We start from the raw sequence: 17,817 nt of genomic DNA on the forward strand, positions 1-17,817 counted from the left end.
CTGCTCTTTCCTGCGAGCAATCCTGTGCGCATGCACACTTGGCACAGGCTCCTTGGGAACCTCCTCATCGCTGCTGCCAGCCCCCACAATCTCTGAAGGCAGCAGTCCACTCCCTAATGGTCCTGGCCCCTCATCTGAGTCCGCACTCTCCTCAGCCGTCCGCACCTGCTGCCGGCTAACTACAACAGGAAGCCCCATGTTGAGCATATTGCAGTAATCCAATTGGGAGTCTTGAGACTATGAATAATTACGAGCAGTGCCCTCTGATCTAGGAAAGGATACAATTGGTGCACCAAATGTATTCGTGCAAAAGCCCACCTGGTTCCAGTTGCTACCTCCTCTTTCTTATCCCAAACAAATTAAAGTATGTCAAATCTCCAGATATGGAAAAACAGGAAAAGAATTGAGCCCTGCAGAAAGTAGAGGCTTGGGGCTGGATTTCTGCCTCCTCTCTCCACAAACACTGACTAGAAATGCCATTTAACATCATTGTAGTTCTATTTAAAGTTGTAGCATAATTAATATTTTCAGCAGAAGTTCTCATCTGCCATCATCAGGCCCGGCTCTGGCTTCAGTATATATTGTTTTTTGGATTTCCGTGTAGTTGTACGTTTGTGTCCATCTGTGGGTCAGACTTTTACAGTGGTTTCAGATTTAAATTTGGGGCAGCCTATTGCTGTGCCAGAATGGTTTTTTCTTCATCCTGATTGGTTGGGAGTCTTGGTCTGTGTTTATTGGTCTCGGAGTTTGCTGTGTTCTGCTTGATGGGTGTCTCTGATATCTTCTGTCTGTTTTTGGCTCTTTTTGTATCTTGATTGGCTGGCAGCATTGTGTTACTTTAATGGAGGCCTTTAGTGCAGCTTGGCTTCGGGTAAATGGACGGCTATCATTAGTTAGGAAGCTGGGTTTCATCTGGGTGCCTGGTTGGGGTGTGTTTGAGCTGGAGGTATCAGGGGGATCTGTTTGTGCCCAGGTGTTTGCCTGGCTTGTGGTGTGGAGATTTTTTTGTTTGTGAGTGCAGGCTTCCAAATGATTGACAGCCTGGTGGAATCATCTCTTCTGTTCATGCTTTCTGGTCTTTTTCAATCTCTATGGCTTCTCTGATGACTCTGTGGCTAGGGTTTTCCATAGTGGCCAGGGTTTTGGTGCCATTGAAGTTGATGCTATGACCTGTAGCTTCCATGTGTTGGACTAGTGAGGAAGTGTGTTCCAGCTTTTTGACTGCATTTTTGTGTTCATCCAGGCGGGTACTTATTCTTCTATTGGTCTGTCCAATGTATGTGGCCGGGCATGATGCACAGGGGACTTCGTATATGCCTTGGTTTTCCAGGTCAATTTTATCTTTGGGGTTGCTAAGGATGGCTGCTATTTTTCTGTCTGTTTTGAAGGCAGTCCTGATGTGATGTCTGTGTAGTACCTTACTAATTTTGTCTGTAGTACCTCTTATGGGTATGGCAGGACAGCTGTTCCATAGGTCTGTTCATCTTCTGGGTCTTGTGCTATTATGTTTCAGTGTGTTTTTGTGGATGTTTGAAGCTGGTGAGTTCTATTTTTGCTTTTGTGGTAAGCCGTTGGCTGTCAGTACTTTAGGTCAGGGTGCATAGTTCAGCCTTAATGTGTGTCTTGTCTGCCAGGCGTTTGGTTCTGAGTAATTAGTGTTTTAGCCACGTTGTTGGTTTGGGGGGATCTGTGCTGGTTTCATGGTCTGGTTTCTGGATGGTGGTTGTCTTTCGTCTATGGGATGGGTTTGGGTTTGAGTCTGGTGGGGGAGAATGGTGGTGGCGTCCTGTGTTGTTTTGAGTCCGGTGTTGGAGAAGGTGATAAGTTATTAAAACATTTGCATTTGTCTTGATGAGGCGAAAGTAATTTCTTTATCCTTTTTCTTACATCTTTTTTCTTTCCTTACCCCTTTTTTCTTTACACTTTTCAATTTTTCTCCTTTTATATTTTCCATTTTTTTATCTCTGTATTTTTAAATTTTTAAATTTTCATAAAAATATTTAATCCTACACAGATTCAATATCATCTATTAAATATTCCACAACAATCCTGTGTACGAGAAGAGCAGGCAGAGCAGGGAGGTGGAATTAAGCAAGTCATCAGCCTAGAATTGTTGTGTTGCCACAAATGGTTCAAGTCCAACCCCTCTTGAATTATTTTGACCTTATCAGGTATCAGTGTAGTATTGTACATTAGTTGACTAAATTCTTGTATATAGGCTCGAGCAATAATTCTTCTGAACTAGAACTTTTGTGTGATCCTGATCTTCATGTCTGACATCCTTGCCAATAATATCTACATTCTGAAAATATTAGGCCACCTAGCATATTGTTATCAATAATGCTCTTTCAGTAAGATATTGTCTAGCCAGACTTCAGGCAATATGCTATAATGTTAGGTTGGAAAACCCAGATTAAAATATCCACTTGACCATGAATCTCACTGTGTGTCTTCAGGCCAGGTACTTTCTTTTAGTCTAGTCTACTTCACACAGAGGTGGTTGCTAGGATTAAATGTGGGTAGTCTCATTTTAGAAGCCTTGAAAGAGCTTCTAAAAGGCCAGAGCAAAGTTCAAGAAATATCACATAGGTGTTTGCTGTCTCTACTTCTGTTTTCATAGCTCAGTTCTTGTGCTGTTCAGAGAAACCCTTGACCAATTAGAGAATACTTAGTCTGAATCAAACCCATTGCAAAGTGATGGCATCAGATATCAGTGGGTTTCTTTGGTGAGGATTAAGCAATGGAGTTATGATGGGAAAAAATGAAGTCTGTTTCTCCAAACCTATGTAAAGTTAAGGCAATGAAGTCTGTAGTTTATAATTTAAAGTTTACATACAATCACAGCAGTGACTAAAACAATTTTTTAAAAAATATTTCAATCACTGTCTCCTAAATCCAACACTCTCTTGGAAAAAAGTATTAAGCTTCCTTGTAAACTTCTGCTTCTTAAAAGTGTATATTTTCGTCTTTAGAGCACTTTTCTGTTTTCCTTTGAAAACAGTTAAATTGTACTCTGAAAATAAGTAAATATCTTCTAATAAATAAGAAAAATATTAATTAAATTTTAGAATTCAAATGTTTAATATTTGCAATTGCAACACTTTGCTGAGTTGGTAGCTAATGCAATCCATACAATTATGTTTTGTTGTATTTATTACATATTAAAAGCCATCAATGCTCCTGTATGATGACTGCCTTACATTTAACATAAATAAATTTTGTCTACTGTATGAGTAAATAAAAACAACAGGAACCTCTAGTGTTCTTCTGAAATTCTGCTGACTTTCTGCTTAGATTTATGAAATATGTCATTTTAATATAATCTACCCCCCCCCATAGAAGAGGAAGTGAATCACTTCCTTTCTGCAAAATTGACTCCATTATACAGGCATCAGTTTTACTATCCTTCTGAAATTTAGAAGTTTTCCCAGCTACTGATAGCTTTGTATTAAACATAATAGTCAGAACAAAAATATGTTAATAATTTCCTTAAAACTCTGAAGATAAAAATATTGTTCTTGTACGCAGGCCCTGAATCTATCCATTTCAAAATTGATGGTATTGATTTCACTTTCCCAAAGCTATTTTAGTTGCAAAAAGAAAATAACTTTTTTTTTACACATAATTGCTATAAGAACAAACAGTAGGATATACTATATATATTAACACCCTGCAATGTTAGTCCAGATATAATAAAGTGATTTTGGGGATAAGGACATATACTGATTTCCAATGAATCAGTGAGAGACTCATATTTCCAAATACCAAATCAGATCTACATCATTAGATAAAGCAGATTATTTTGATGAACTGCTGAATTGGGTCTAAATCCTTAAGTGGAGTGTACTATTACTGTTTATTTTGTTCTTCTCCATAAATTTATATTATTCCTATCTTCCCATACTCAGAATGGTGTGTGGATAAGAAATTTATTCAGTGCTCTCCTCAGAACAACTTTGACATTGTTAGGGACAGTGACATTTTAAGGCCATTCTCAAAGTGAACTGGAATGTGATTTAAAAATTATGTATGTATGTATGTATGTATGTATGTATGTATGTATGTGTGTATGTATTTATTTATTTACAACATTTATACATCACCCATCTCACATCTCACATGACTCTGGGCAGTTTACAATACAAACATAAAAAGTGGTGTAAAAGAACAAAAACCTCGAAGTTAAAATAGAGCTAAGAACCAAGTTAAAACGAAAATATCACAGACTAAAAAAGGCAGAGGATGCAAAACAGATTTTGACAAAATTCTTTTAAACACTTTGCATAACTCTAGTTGTTAATGATTGACACATAGGTTTTTTTTATCCTTCTTATTATTGCTATCCTGTCTGTGTCAGCATTCCAGCAAACCTCTATTCCAATCAGTAACTCCGACACAAACGTATCTCAAAAAGTACCTTTATTAGAATAGCACCTGGCACAACTGTAGAATCCTGAATCTAAAAGTTTTCGGGCTTTCCAAAATTTCCCAAATTACAAATCCATCCCCCTTAATTCGTCATCACATTACATGGCCCAATCACGATTCATCAAAAAGTAAGATCCTTATTTCATCCTGCACCATACTAAATGACCTTGAACTAACAAAAGAATTTTATTTTGTCTACTAAGAGCTACTTAATTGAAATCACCCCCTCCCACTTTCTCAGGCTATGTGGCAGCGTGGAATATGGCTTCCAAAGTATGATTTGTTCCAATATCTCACTTTTCATCAAATTGTCCTAATTCCTCCAAATCTGGCACAGACTTTGGTCCAGTGGTGGTAGGAGCACTTGGGGCTATGCTCCTATCCTGGGAAAGTGGCTCCAACAGATTCTAGAAAGTGCCAAATCTCTCTGTCTAGAAGAATGTTGTGCTAGGAACAGCTGAGATACTGCATAGATAAAGGAGAATATTTGTAGCTTGGTTGAAATGAAGGGTCCTTGGTGCTCTCTCTCTGAGCTTTGTTGGTTTGTTTTCAGATGTTTCATTACCTAAACTAAGTGACATGATGTCATGCTATTTTGTTTGAGTAATGAAACATCGTACTGCACAAAACTCTAAAACTCCCAGATCTCTGATGGACCATCCAAGATGGAGAAAGATAATTGAGAAGGTGAGAAGGGAGTTCTTGTTAAAATCTGTCTGTCTGTCTATCTGTCTGTTTCAATACATTTCAAGGCAGTGAACACACTTAATCCTTCCTCCAGTTTATCATATTTGTTGCAGTGCATTCCTCTATATTTAAATGAGTAACAACAAATTGCTGTGGTTTTGAATTTAATTTAAACCTTCATGTATGAACCTGGTATTTTGTGCCTGGTAGACATCCATGACCAGAAGTAATTTTCCAGCCTTTTTTTTTTTGCAGTAGTTTGTTAAACAAACCCATTCATTTAAATTGCAGTCATGTGACCACAAAATGCCATAAAACTGGCCCACTGACATGTAGTCATTTGACCATGGGAGCCGCTTATGGGCCACAAAACATCCATTCTGTGGCCATCGTAATTTTGTCCAGCTATAAAACGAGTTGCTGTTAAGTGAGGACAACTTGTATTCTTGTACTAACCTCCAGTATCCAGATGCTGCTGTAATGTGAGGTGAAAATGTGAAAATGCAATTGTGATACAAATACACAATTGCATACATGTATAATTTCTCACAGTATGGAATATAAACTAAGTCTGTGAATGAGGAATTCCTCAATAATTTACTGTATATGGTTCCTGCAAAATATCTAATACATATGCAATCCTTCCAATAGTTTGGAAGCACAGTGATAATAGTAATGAACACTATTCACACCGCTAATGTAAAAAAAAATGTTTATCTCCCATATACTCTCATTGAGAAGCTGTAGTTAAGGCATTGTTACTCTTAAGATGTCATTGCTGTCCCCAGCAGAACTAATTAACACTTTTACATTCAGAGTGTTTTTGTTTGTAAAAACATGTAACTTACTCCCTCTAGGCAATTTGATGCACTTGTTTCTGATACGTCTTTGAAAAACATTTGTATCATACCAGTAACAAAGGTAGGAATATTTTTGTGGTGAAATAATTTTTTTTTAAAAAATATTGTATATCAAAGCTCTTAAAGTTTTAAGAGAAATGGAAGCTGCTACTTCGTAGTGTTTTGATATTACTACTTGATTTAAACTTAGTGGTTGTGATCCTGTATTATTATGAATAACGAAGTACATGGACATCAGTTGGATATAACTAAGGGTAAGAAAGACGCTCATCAAAAAAATTCTATTGCATATATTAAACATTTTCTGCTTAAGTCTCTTATGTCTCTGAGGGTATAATTGTTGCTTTGATGTATCTATGTGATCAAATTAGTACTCTCACATGGCTGCCTTTGTTTATGATTTCTTTACTGTTTTAAAGAGATAGGTTTAAGTTTTATACTATATAAAATGCAGGCATAGTCTAGCAAATTTTAGTCTTTAGTGGACACAATCCCTGATAAAATGTATACATTAGTTTGTGATATGGGAAAATCAGTCTGTAAAGAATGCACTTTATTGAGTTTTCTCAGGCTTTGCATTTTGGCATAGGAATTGCAGTTTTAGGAGGGGAGCCAGCCCTTTACTGAAAGAAAAATTATTCTTTATAACAAATCACATTTATCCTGCAGAATGCCAATGTATTTTCTTGTTGTTTTTTTTTACCAAGAGGAGAACATAAATGTTGATGCTCAGCTTGTTTTAAAGAGGTGTTCAATTATGTGCTCAATGTTCTACAATGTTACTTAACAAAACTGGTTTGTTTCCTAGCTATCTTCTCTGATTTTTGCAGTAAAAATCTTCCTGTGCAATTTTTTGGGTTTTGTTTCTTGTGCAGTCAGGCTACGGCTCATAGTATGGTTTTTCTTTAAATATGGGCATTACCATGGTTTCATTTTCTTCTTCCTTGTGATTTTTCCTTACAGTTAACTGCATTTTTAAAGTTATAAATGTAGGTTTTTTGTTTTTTATTTTACTGAAGATGGGATTCATTTCATGTATGTATGAGCAAGGATCAATCTTGGCATGGAGAAAAAAAAGTAGATTAAGCTTTGGGAAGTTTTTGAAATTACATGTGAAACTCTTGTCTGTTTTCAAACCTGTTAGAAGCTGTTTTTGATCCTGTTTCCTATGGAAGATGTCCTGCAAGGGGGAGGTACATAGCTCTCTAGGCTGATATCAGTGAGGATCAGTGGGATCAAATCCAGTTAATATTTATAACAGGGCCATCAGGAAATCTATAGAGTACACGGGGAAGTCAAAAACTATCTCAGAAAAAGGCAGTGGCAGACAAAAAAATTTCTTGTTGACAAAATCAGTATCAGTATCGATCATTCCAGTATCAGATCGTTCATTCGTTCATTCATTCATTCATTCATTCATTCATTCATTCATTCATTCATTCATTCCAGAGAAGCAGTTATGCTGCACAAATATTAACAAACCTTTATGCTTGCAGAGTACAATGTTGTACTCTTTCCATTTTTGAACTACAAAACTACATTTAAACCATTTAGGATCAGCGTCTTCGGAAGTCAGGTGGCATACAAATTTAATAAACTATTATTATTTTTAACAAAAGCTGCAATTTGGCCACTTGATCATCACTTTCCAAGGAAAGTAGAAACTTTGTATATTATCACTAATCATGACATCATCTCTTTGCCTGAATTTGGAAATACTTCAGCGGAACTTGGCATTTTTTTAACTGAAAATTTTGGAGTTTTTTTTTGTAAAAACTGGCATTTTTCTTTATGTTATCACTCTTATATTATTGCTTTCCCTATCCTTAATCATTGAAGCAATTAGTTTTACAATTCTTTCTTTTCAATAAATAATTGCAGTCTTGTGGTATAGTACAAATCATGCCTAGATTTTTCTTTTAAAACTTACTCTTCTAATTAATGTTTACTACAGACAGTCCTTGAATTAACAACCATTCGTTTAGTGACCATTTGAAGTTATAATGCACTGGAAAAAGTGACTTGTGACCATTTTCCACACTCACAACCCCCATGGTCAAGTGATCAAAATTTGGCTCATATTTATGATGTTTCCTGGAGTCATGTGATCACTTTTTGTGGCCTGACAAGCAAAATCAATGGGGAAGCCGGATTCATTTAACAACCAACTTAATAACTGGAGTGATTCATTTAACAGTTGTGGCTAGAAAGGTTGTAAAATGGGACAAAACTCACTGAACAACTGCCTCACTTAGCAACAGAAGTTTTGGGCTCGACTGTGGTCATAAGGCAAGGACTCTCTGTGTATTTATCTTACTGTCTTGGGTTTTACTTGTACTGGGAACGTTTTTGCTCTGTTTTTATTAAGGATAGAATGGTCCCTGTGACTACATATTACTGAGGATCAAAGCCTCACTTTATGTGTTGCCACTGCACACTATTCTGTTGTGTTTGCAGATTCTTTTTTCTCAGCTTTAGTTGCCTCTCAGTATCAGATGTGCTTTTAACCTATTTGTGTGTATTTTCAGGTCTTCAGTCTGTATGAACAGACAACAATGCGTATACGTTGTAAAATGGGTGGGGATGAAACTATGGCACTCTAATACTTAGCTTTCTTTAATTTTTCTGTTATTTTTCTTTTCATATATGTATTTATGTGGATGCATATATGTCAGAAATCAATAACAGATGACTTTACAGTGCAATGTTTCATGGTGCCTGTTTCTCATTTAACATACTGTATTTTCTAATATTGAGTTTGTTGATGTTTCAACTTAGAGATTTCCTCTTCTTTTTTTTATATGAAAATATTTTGCTTGTCTAGTTAACACAAACCCAGTTTCAAATCCTTCAAATCCTTGGCTCTCTATATGCCATCATATTGATTTTTGTATGAAACAGGATTAGCTTCAGTTTGCTTTAACTTTAGGTTTTTCATTCATATTCCAAAGGTATTTTTTCCAAAAGCAAAATGGACTTTCTTTGGTTCCCCCCACCCTGTTTTTCTGAATAACTGAACTGAAGAAGCTTCTTGGATGAGAAGCAAAATGTTTTCAAAGAAAAAAAGAACCAGAATGTCCAACTGCCTTTTGGAAAAAGCACTTTTGGGACAACCATGACCTGGATAATTGAAAATCTCCATAGACATTTCTCATTCATAATTAGCCGTTAATAATCTTTCAAGTGGCACTCTGTTTGCTGTGTCTTATTTCATCTATTTATTCTCTTTGAATTAAGCATTGTAAAGCCTTTCTTGAGATGTTCCTAGCACAATAAAACTAATTTCTGAATGAGAATTTTGATCTTTTTTCTTGTTACTTTTTCCCTTGAAATAGTAATAGTATAAACAATAATGTTCTCTTTTGCAGGTTTGACAGATGAAAAAGTGAAGGCCTATCTTTCTCTTCACCCCCAGGTACTGGATGAATTTGTTTTAGAGAGCGTTGGTGCTGAAACAGTGGAAAAATGGCTACAAAGGAAACAAAATAAAGAGCAAGGTACATTCTTAATAATTTTGAGGACCTCTGGACAATGATTTGCTTATGATCGTCTGCATTTAGACAGTGTTTGTATTTTTAGCTTTGAAAATGCACATCATTTAAAAATTGTATGCTTGTTAAATGCCCCTCTACACCCACACCCACACCCACAGAGACAGGCACACAGACAGACAGACAAATACACACACACACACACGTAATTACTATTTGAGATAACTATTCAAAATGGCAGCTAATAGCTCCTGCAATCTTTCCTTAGAGCTGTAGCTGAGTAGGAGCAATGTTGACCTGGAGAGATGTTCCTTTATTATTCTTACATTACAGAACCACACAAGTTCTCCTTATTACAAAGATATTGAATGGTTTTTAGGGGCTGTAGCCACCCTCTCTTGTCTTCTGAAGCTTGCTATCACTCTCTTTTCCCTGCTAAACTAGTGCAAAACTATTCATTGTTGTCTTTAGTGGGTGTTGGTTGGGGGTAAAGCTAAATTTGTATTTGCAAATGTACACATAATGAATTAATATTAAATGTAGCTAGTATGATCATTCTCCAAAAATGTATCCAAATGTCAATTTGAATAACAATATTTAGAAAGGTCCAGAACTTTTAAGGGTCATGGATGATCTTGGAGTTCAGCCAATTCTTTGTCCTAAACAAAGCAGAACAAAAGAAAAACAAAATTGTATTAACCATATTTTAAATTATTTTAAATACTAGTTGTTTTCAGAATAATAGTTTTCCAGACCTGCTTGTAACATAAGAAATAGCATTTTAAATATAGCACGTTAAACATAGCAATATCAATTATTTTATTACTTCAGCTTTCATTATGAAAATAAATTCACTATACATTTAGTTTTTATTTGCAAAAGTGTATTTTTCCTCTTTTAATATAATATAACAATTCTTCCATTATATTGATAATACAAGATAATATGTACATTAGTAATAACAAAATGCACAGGATGAGAGGACAGGTAGACAAATTAGCAATTTCCCAAGTTTCTCATTTTTCCATGAGTTTCAAAGTTTTATTCCATTTTGCTAAAAATTGCAATTTTAAAAAGTGTTCATATAATTGTATTGAGTTTTTATGCACATATCAGTTCTCTCTAATGTGCCTTTTTCTAAATATTGATAATTACATGAATTTTGATGCACATTTTAATTCAATATGCAAAGTTTGGAAAAGTGTACACAATTGCATTTTAGTTCATATACATTCCAAACATAGAAATTGATCTGGTTGAATTAAAAGTCAGATCAAAGGGCTTCTTTATCTCTCAAAGTACACATTGATACTTTCTAAACTGCAGTGTCAGTTGTGCATTTAAAAAAATGAAGTTGAATGAGGCATGTAGACTTAGTGGTACCTATCTGAACTGTGGATTGTTCAACTAGATGAAATGAGCATGACATACTTTAGAAAACTGTCTTTGCTTCCTTCATGTTTCCTAACTGCATTGTGGTTCTTTCAGTATGCTGATGGATCAACATTCCATTTTAATTAATTAAAGACTTAAAGCTCAGCCTGTCATACATGCAATAGTTTGTTTGCCTGTCATATTTAATTAATTAAAAGAATTCCATTTCTCCAGTGATTACTGGGTGAGGACGTAGTTGTGGGAAGTGCTGTCTTTTGATAAACTTTCAATAATAATAACAACTAAGAGGAAAAGCTTCCCCTCAAATCTTAGGCCAAGCCAGATTTTCTTCCTTAATAGAAAACATTAGACATTTTGGCAAAATTTCTTATCTCCTGCTGTGACTCCATTTGAATTCTATTCAATGGCTTTTTTTCATTCATAAGAGAGAGGGCTACCCTTTCAAGTAAGTTCTCAAACCATGCATGATTATGCATCCATCCCTGAGGAAGATGGCCTCAAACAGTGAGCAACATTTTTCTGTCCCTTCCATATAATGCACACAGATGGTTAGATTGATTCAAAAGAGGTTAGTGAGCACTGTCACTCTTCTCCTCCCCTCAATTCATTTAGAAGCTGAAAGCAACATTTTTTTTTTTCCTAAAACAAGTTTTTATGGCTGTGAGTAGACTTGAACTGGGGATGTCCTTGTCCAGTCCAGCACATGAACCAGTATGCATCACTTTCTCTCTTCTTGTGGCATGGAAGATAATGTGATCTTGCTTGTTGTTTATGTACCTCCTACATTTCAGCAGTTCATCACAGCCCTGCCTGGGAAGTAAGATATAGCAGTCCCTCTCCTTGATTATGGTTTGAATGCCAGCAGTCTTCCTCTAATTTCTTGGTTTGTTTCTTTCCACTGACCATTGAAAGAGGAAAATTTAGAAATACTATTAAATAAGAAAATAATGGCACCAGTATTGTGTGCTACTTTTTCCAGTTTTCTATTCATTCTAATTTTAAAAAATATTATTTATATTATTCCAGCCAGATTTTTCCCCCTTCAGTGTTTTGACTAAATAGAGAAAGCATGTATAAGAAACACACTACTCTGTATTTATTTTTGACTAAGCAGTTCTCTTTTCTTTTGTAAAGTATGAGACTAGCAGGCAGGAAGAACAAAACAGTGGTAGTAAAGGCTGTTAAGAATATACTCACAGTACTATGGGTGAATTCAGTAGTAAAAATTGAAGAAAGGAGCTTTCTGCTTATCACTGGAATATGAACAGAATTGATTTCTTTATTCTCATATTTAAGATATCTGTTGGAATTCACTGATATAAAAATGTTTTGGCCTCCAATGGTTCTCATCCTGAATAAAAGATAAAAATTCTTTCCATAAACCCCTATTTCTTTTTTAAAAATATTATTTTAATAGCTGGTGTAACTTTCAAATTCCCTCAGTTTTTAAAACCTGTGTGACTAGCCGCTTTGAGTGTTTTCTTAGTTTAATTTTTAAAAAATTATTTTGTATTTCACTTGGTTTTTATTTCATCTGCTTTCAGAACTTTATCCAACACATGATGATAAGTATTTCTATTCATTTAGACATATCTAACAGAAGAGATGAATTTTTATAAAGCCACCAAAACGAAACCACTTAAAATAAGCCCTATCTTCTCCTCAGAATGGCTAGATCTCAGATCAGGAAGTTATTCATAAAGGAAGTGGTTGGACATCATTGGAAATAAAAATATTTAGGATTGAAATTAGGGAGCATTTCCCACTGTTAAAAAACTCCCACTTTCCTTTAGCAAGAGAACTGATAATTTTGACAGACAATAAGCAATCTGAGCAACTGACTTTTAGCTGACAAATAGTTTCCTACTATATTTCACACTGGCAAGTCTAGTTTTACGTTGCATCTCTTAGGATAAGATTTGCTGCAAACACCTACATGACTTTTGCATTTGGTTCTTCATAATGAATATTTCAGAGAGTGTCTTTGCTAGAGATATGATTATCCCCATATGTGTGTATGTGGGAGGGGGGTGTTTAAAAAATACTATAAAGTTGAAAGTTTAAGAGTTTTAGAGTTTCATAATATAGCAAGCAACTTTTCTTAGAATTATTTTTCTTTTGCTAAATCTAAGTTAAAATCTTTGAAAATTAGACCCAAAGGATATTTCAGGTGAATAAAAACTGACCATATGTATTTATTCCATCTATATATCACCATATTTCTCTCCACCCTCTATTAAAAAAAGGCCCAAGAAGAAAAAATCAAATATATTCATTTGAACAATCCATGAAAATGTTTTTTTGCTGAGTATGATGGCCACCTAACAGGAATAATTTGTCCGAAGTCCAGATTCTTCTTTCAGACACTTTCTGTTTTCAGGATTGGAACTGTAAAGAATTCTTACTTAATTTATAGAATGACATCATAGCTGTCTGGGAACCATTAGACTGCATGTTCTAGCTAATCATTGTAGAGATACCTATAATATAGTCATAGAATTCTCTTGTCTGCTATCATCATTATCCTCATCTTTCTTTTCCATCATGTTGTCTTAGTTCTAAAAAGCATCTTGGGTTTAGAAGATGCAGCCGTAGCCAAGAAGGGAACAAATTAGGTTTTAGGATGCAGGAGACAAATATTTGCTGACTGGGGCTGCCCTTAATTGATTTGGAAGAGTGAATGAAGGCTGCAATGGGTAAAGTTGTCTCATTCAGAGAATTTAAGGAAATAAACTATTTTTAACTACTTAATCTAATTTAAAATTGGTTTATGTACTGTCCCATTTGAGAATGATAGGAAGTCATGCTACCAATTTTCAGCAACTGAAAATTAGGTTAGCCTACTTCTACTTTCAGCTTTTTCAATTCATCTCTGGTCTCTATCCATTTGGGTAGAATTGTTTCCATATGTCTAATTACTTCTCGTACATGAAAAGAAATGAAGCTCAGAAAATGATATGGTGTTTTGCCCCCTTTCAAATAATATACACAGCTACATAAAAAACAGATTACTCTGTATGGTCATTCTCTGTAGGATCTGCAAGTAATCATCAGTATAGGAGAATATTGTAACTGATTAAATATAATTTGAGCAGCTGAGCTGTTTCTTAAATTTTAAAAATAAATCAAAATCCATCAGCAGAAGTGTCTCACAGTGTAAATACCAATCTTCATCACATCTTAGGTTATTTATTTATCTAATTTTTATTATCCTGCCTTGATCATTTTTATAAATAATTCAAGGCAGAAAATATATCTAATACTCCTTCCTCCTCCTATTTTACCAACAACAACCCTCTGAGGTGAATGGTGGTGAGAGAGAATGACTGGCAGAGAGTCACTCTGTTAGCCTTCATGCCTGAGGTGGAATTAGAACTCACCGTTTCCTAGTTTCTAGCTTAGTGCCTTAACCACTAATATTTTGTGAATCTCCTATGTTTATTTACTTCTCCTAATGTTTAACATTTCCTGTCTTCTTTGCTTTATTAGTTATTTATTTATATTTATTCAAATATATTATTGTCCAAGTGCAATGGCCACTTGACTCTCCTTTATCCAAAGTAGAAAAGGTAAACAATACATAAATCAAAGCCACACATTCCATTTTTTTTTAAGTTGAGAAATTCCAAAAATTGAAGATCTTGCTAGAAAGCCTTCTGCCTAACTGGATAAGAAAATGTATGTATCTGGCTTATCAATCCCATTTTATTTCATACTGAAGAGAATTACTGTTCACCAGGCGATGTTTTCTGCTTTTGTAATTTAAAGGTCTTGCTTTTGGATTGAACTACACTGAAATTACACTTATTCATTTACAGTGTTTATTTTTGAAGAAATCTTGAAAAAAATACAAAAAAATTACCAGATTACTAGACATTATTGCAATAATACATTGGCTTTCGGTGAAGGGGTAGTTCAATATTTCTAGAATGTTACATGTAATGCATAAGAACATAATTCTGTCTTGAGACTGAAATATTCTCTTATATCCCCAAATTAAGATTGTGTTATTCAGAATCATGTGAGAATGTAAAAGATGAACATAAGTGTATTCCCAAGGGTTCTGGTCTGGTACAGAACAATTTTTTAAAGTCATATTTTAAAAGAATGAAAAAAGAGCAGTCAGCAATTAGACTAGCAGTCAAATGTAGGGATGGAAAACAATAGTCTTTAGTGAATGCGTTAATTGGAATCTGAAGAAATCAGCATTTAGCCTTGGTATTTTGATTACTTATAATACTGAAGCTTTTCTTGAGTACTTTTCTTGATTTTAATTTAATTTTAAAAGTTGTTAGAGTTAAGATGCTTTCTTCTGAATTCTGAACTCAAGTAGGAATTGAGAACTTCCCTTCTGGTGTTAAAAGTAAAAGTTTTGCCTGTTAATTAAGAAGTACTTAGAGACCAGCCAATCGGAGAACTGGTGGAAGAAAAAGGGGCACAAAAGTCAAATTTTCCCTTATTGACCATAAGCAATGATGAAAACAGGGGTGGGATACTACTGGTTCTGCCTGGCTCTATAGAACTGGTAGCTCTGAAGAGCAGCAGACACCGAACCAGTTCTGTGTTTGCTGCTGTTTGGCCCACCCGTCCACCTGGGCTCTTACCTGTCCATTATTTCCTGCTTTTTCAACCTCAGCTGCTTTGGCTGAGGTTAAAAAAGCAGGAAAAAAGTTGCTTTTCAAACACTGCGCACCTGCCTGGAGCGCTTTGCAGCTGTCTGGGCGGCACAGCTTAAGGATTTTTACACACGTGCATGTAATAACACTGGTTGAATCCCACCCCTGGATGAAAGTTATTTATTTTACCAGTTCTAAACATATTGGGGAGTAGAAGAACATCACAAGCCTTAATAGATTCATCCTTATCTTTCTTTCCCCTCAACAAGGATTTTTTTTTCTATAGGTATGCATTCAGGGGCCATAAGACTACATGCGGACAATAACTGTAGCCCATAAACACCCACTTTGTGTCCATCCAGCTTTCTGCCCAGTTTCACGTGCAATTTACTTAAGACTATTGAACCCTGTGAAATTTCATCTTATAGTTATCCTCATCACTTAACTATTTTATTTAATCTTTACTTAAACTAGAGTTCCTCAGAGCATACATGATTGTGATGCAGTAGCTGGTGAAAGAAACTGCAAACTACAGAACTTCTAGGGCAAATATAAGCATTGAAGTCTCTCCGAAAGTAGTTAAATTGTAGCTCACATTAGTCCTCTCTAACACGGCTTATGATGTTGGAAGTTGGAGATGCATTACCTGACTTACATTTGGATGACAGTATAGCTGGACTTGCTAAACAAGCTTTCAATTATCATAGCTCACTCTATGGAAACATTACTTTTTGCAGTGTTTTCATCATAAACTCTGAGCCTGTTCATCTATCATGGACAGTGCATATAGTCTTGCAGACAGGGCAAGATTGGGTGGATAATATGCAGCAGGCAAAATGAATTCCTCTTCCATGTATTATTTTCTTTAAGACTGCGTGAAAAGTGGTTTATGTTGTGTGGCTTGAATAGCAGGAGATTTTAGGTACTTCCAGACAAGGCGTTTATCATGCAGACAGTCTGCCTCATGATGAATTTTTATAGGGTCCTGGATGACTTGCAGTCTTCTGAGTTCTCCACTGTTTTATACATAGTATAAACCTTTATTAGAAGAAAGAGTATAATTACCAACAGATTCCTAGAAAAGAGAAAGAAACATGTTTTTGTAAGTTTTCTTATGTTCATATTTGTCTCGAGGACACTCGGTTTTTTTTTTTCAGTGCAATGCTTTTAGTCCCTAGAGTACAATAAATAAAATATGACTTTAGTACAAATGTATGCATGTTGTAGTTACCAGTAGGGTTCCTTCAGAGAGAATGAAAAGTTCCCTTGACGTAAATCTGCTCCATGTTGGATCACTGCTCTCTCCCATGTGGTAACATATCATTTCTACTGCTAATGATCCCCTTACCCTTATTGACGTTAGCAGACAATTCCCAAGGGGTGGTTTCTTTTGTTTCTAGTTCTCAGCTGTTCTGAAATGAGAGGGAACTATTCAGTCTTGACTTCACTACAGATGTTAAGGATTTCACTACGGAGTTCAGCAAAAGTCTATTTATTTTCAGAGTACTTAAAGAACATGGAAACAAGAAAGAGAACCCTTAAAAACAATATGTGTTCTATGATAGATTAATGGTGCAAATAGAAAATTCACAGGGGTCTACTTTAATTGCTTTTCGATTGCTGGTTTATTATTCAGGTTTGTGCTTTTTATCTGGGCAGGTTGCAAAAGCAACAAAAGAAAACCTGAATATTTACAGGTAAAAAGTGCTCGTGTGTGGCACACACACACACGCACAGAAACACAAAGCTCACAGGGCAAACAAAAAAGAAGCAGCAGTTTGCCTTCAGTTTGAAACTCTTCCAAATTTTTTTTAACAAATATAGTGAAAACAGACACAGAGATTGTTACAATTTGTTCTTATGTTACTGAGCCAAATCCTTAAAGCTCAGCTGGCCTGTGAAGCACCAGTTCTCAGTAACTTGAAACTCCCATCAGTGTTATTCTAGCCCCTGAAGCCTAATTTCATTCTACAATGCATAATTGTGTTATGCGTAATACATACACAGAATTATGTATCTGTATATGTGTGTACATAAAATTCTCTATGTATATGCTATACATTCATTCATATAAACATAGGGATCTATATACAGTAGTCCTCTACTTACGACCATTTAATTAGTGACCATTCAAAGTTACAAGGACACTGAAAAAAGTGAAGTTTGCAGACATGTATTTATGATCATTGCAGTATCCTGGGGTTATGTGATCACCATTTGCTACCGTCCCAGCTGGCTTCTGACAAGCAAAGTCAACTAGGTGAGCTGGATTCATTTAACGACCATGTGATTCATTTAACAGCTGTGGTGCTTCACTTAACAACCAAGGCAGAAGAGTGA

General features: G+C 35.4%; 1 protein-coding gene across 4 annotated transcripts in view; it reads left to right on the forward strand.

Moving 5' to 3' along the window:
- PDE10A (phosphodiesterase 10A) overlaps window positions 1-17,817 on the forward strand; it is a 129,265-nt gene that overhangs the window by 44,519 nt on the left and 66,929 nt on the right. For all 4 annotated transcript variants that reach the window (XM_087969051.1, XM_087969061.1, XM_087969056.1 and 1 more), the window contains exon 2: window positions 9,344-9,472. In XM_087969051.1, the coding sequence (XP_087825177.1) occupies window positions 9,344-9,472 (129 nt within the window). The remainder of the gene's footprint in view (window positions 1-9,343; window positions 9,473-17,817) is intronic.

The sequence above is a fragment of the Notechis scutatus genome, chromosome 1 (assembly GCF_049901735.1).
Source record: "Notechis scutatus isolate UNSWTSFEM ecotype Mainland chromosome 1, rNotScu1.2, whole genome shotgun sequence".
Taxonomy (NCBI): Eukaryota; Metazoa; Chordata; class Lepidosauria; order Squamata; family Elapidae; genus Notechis; species Notechis scutatus.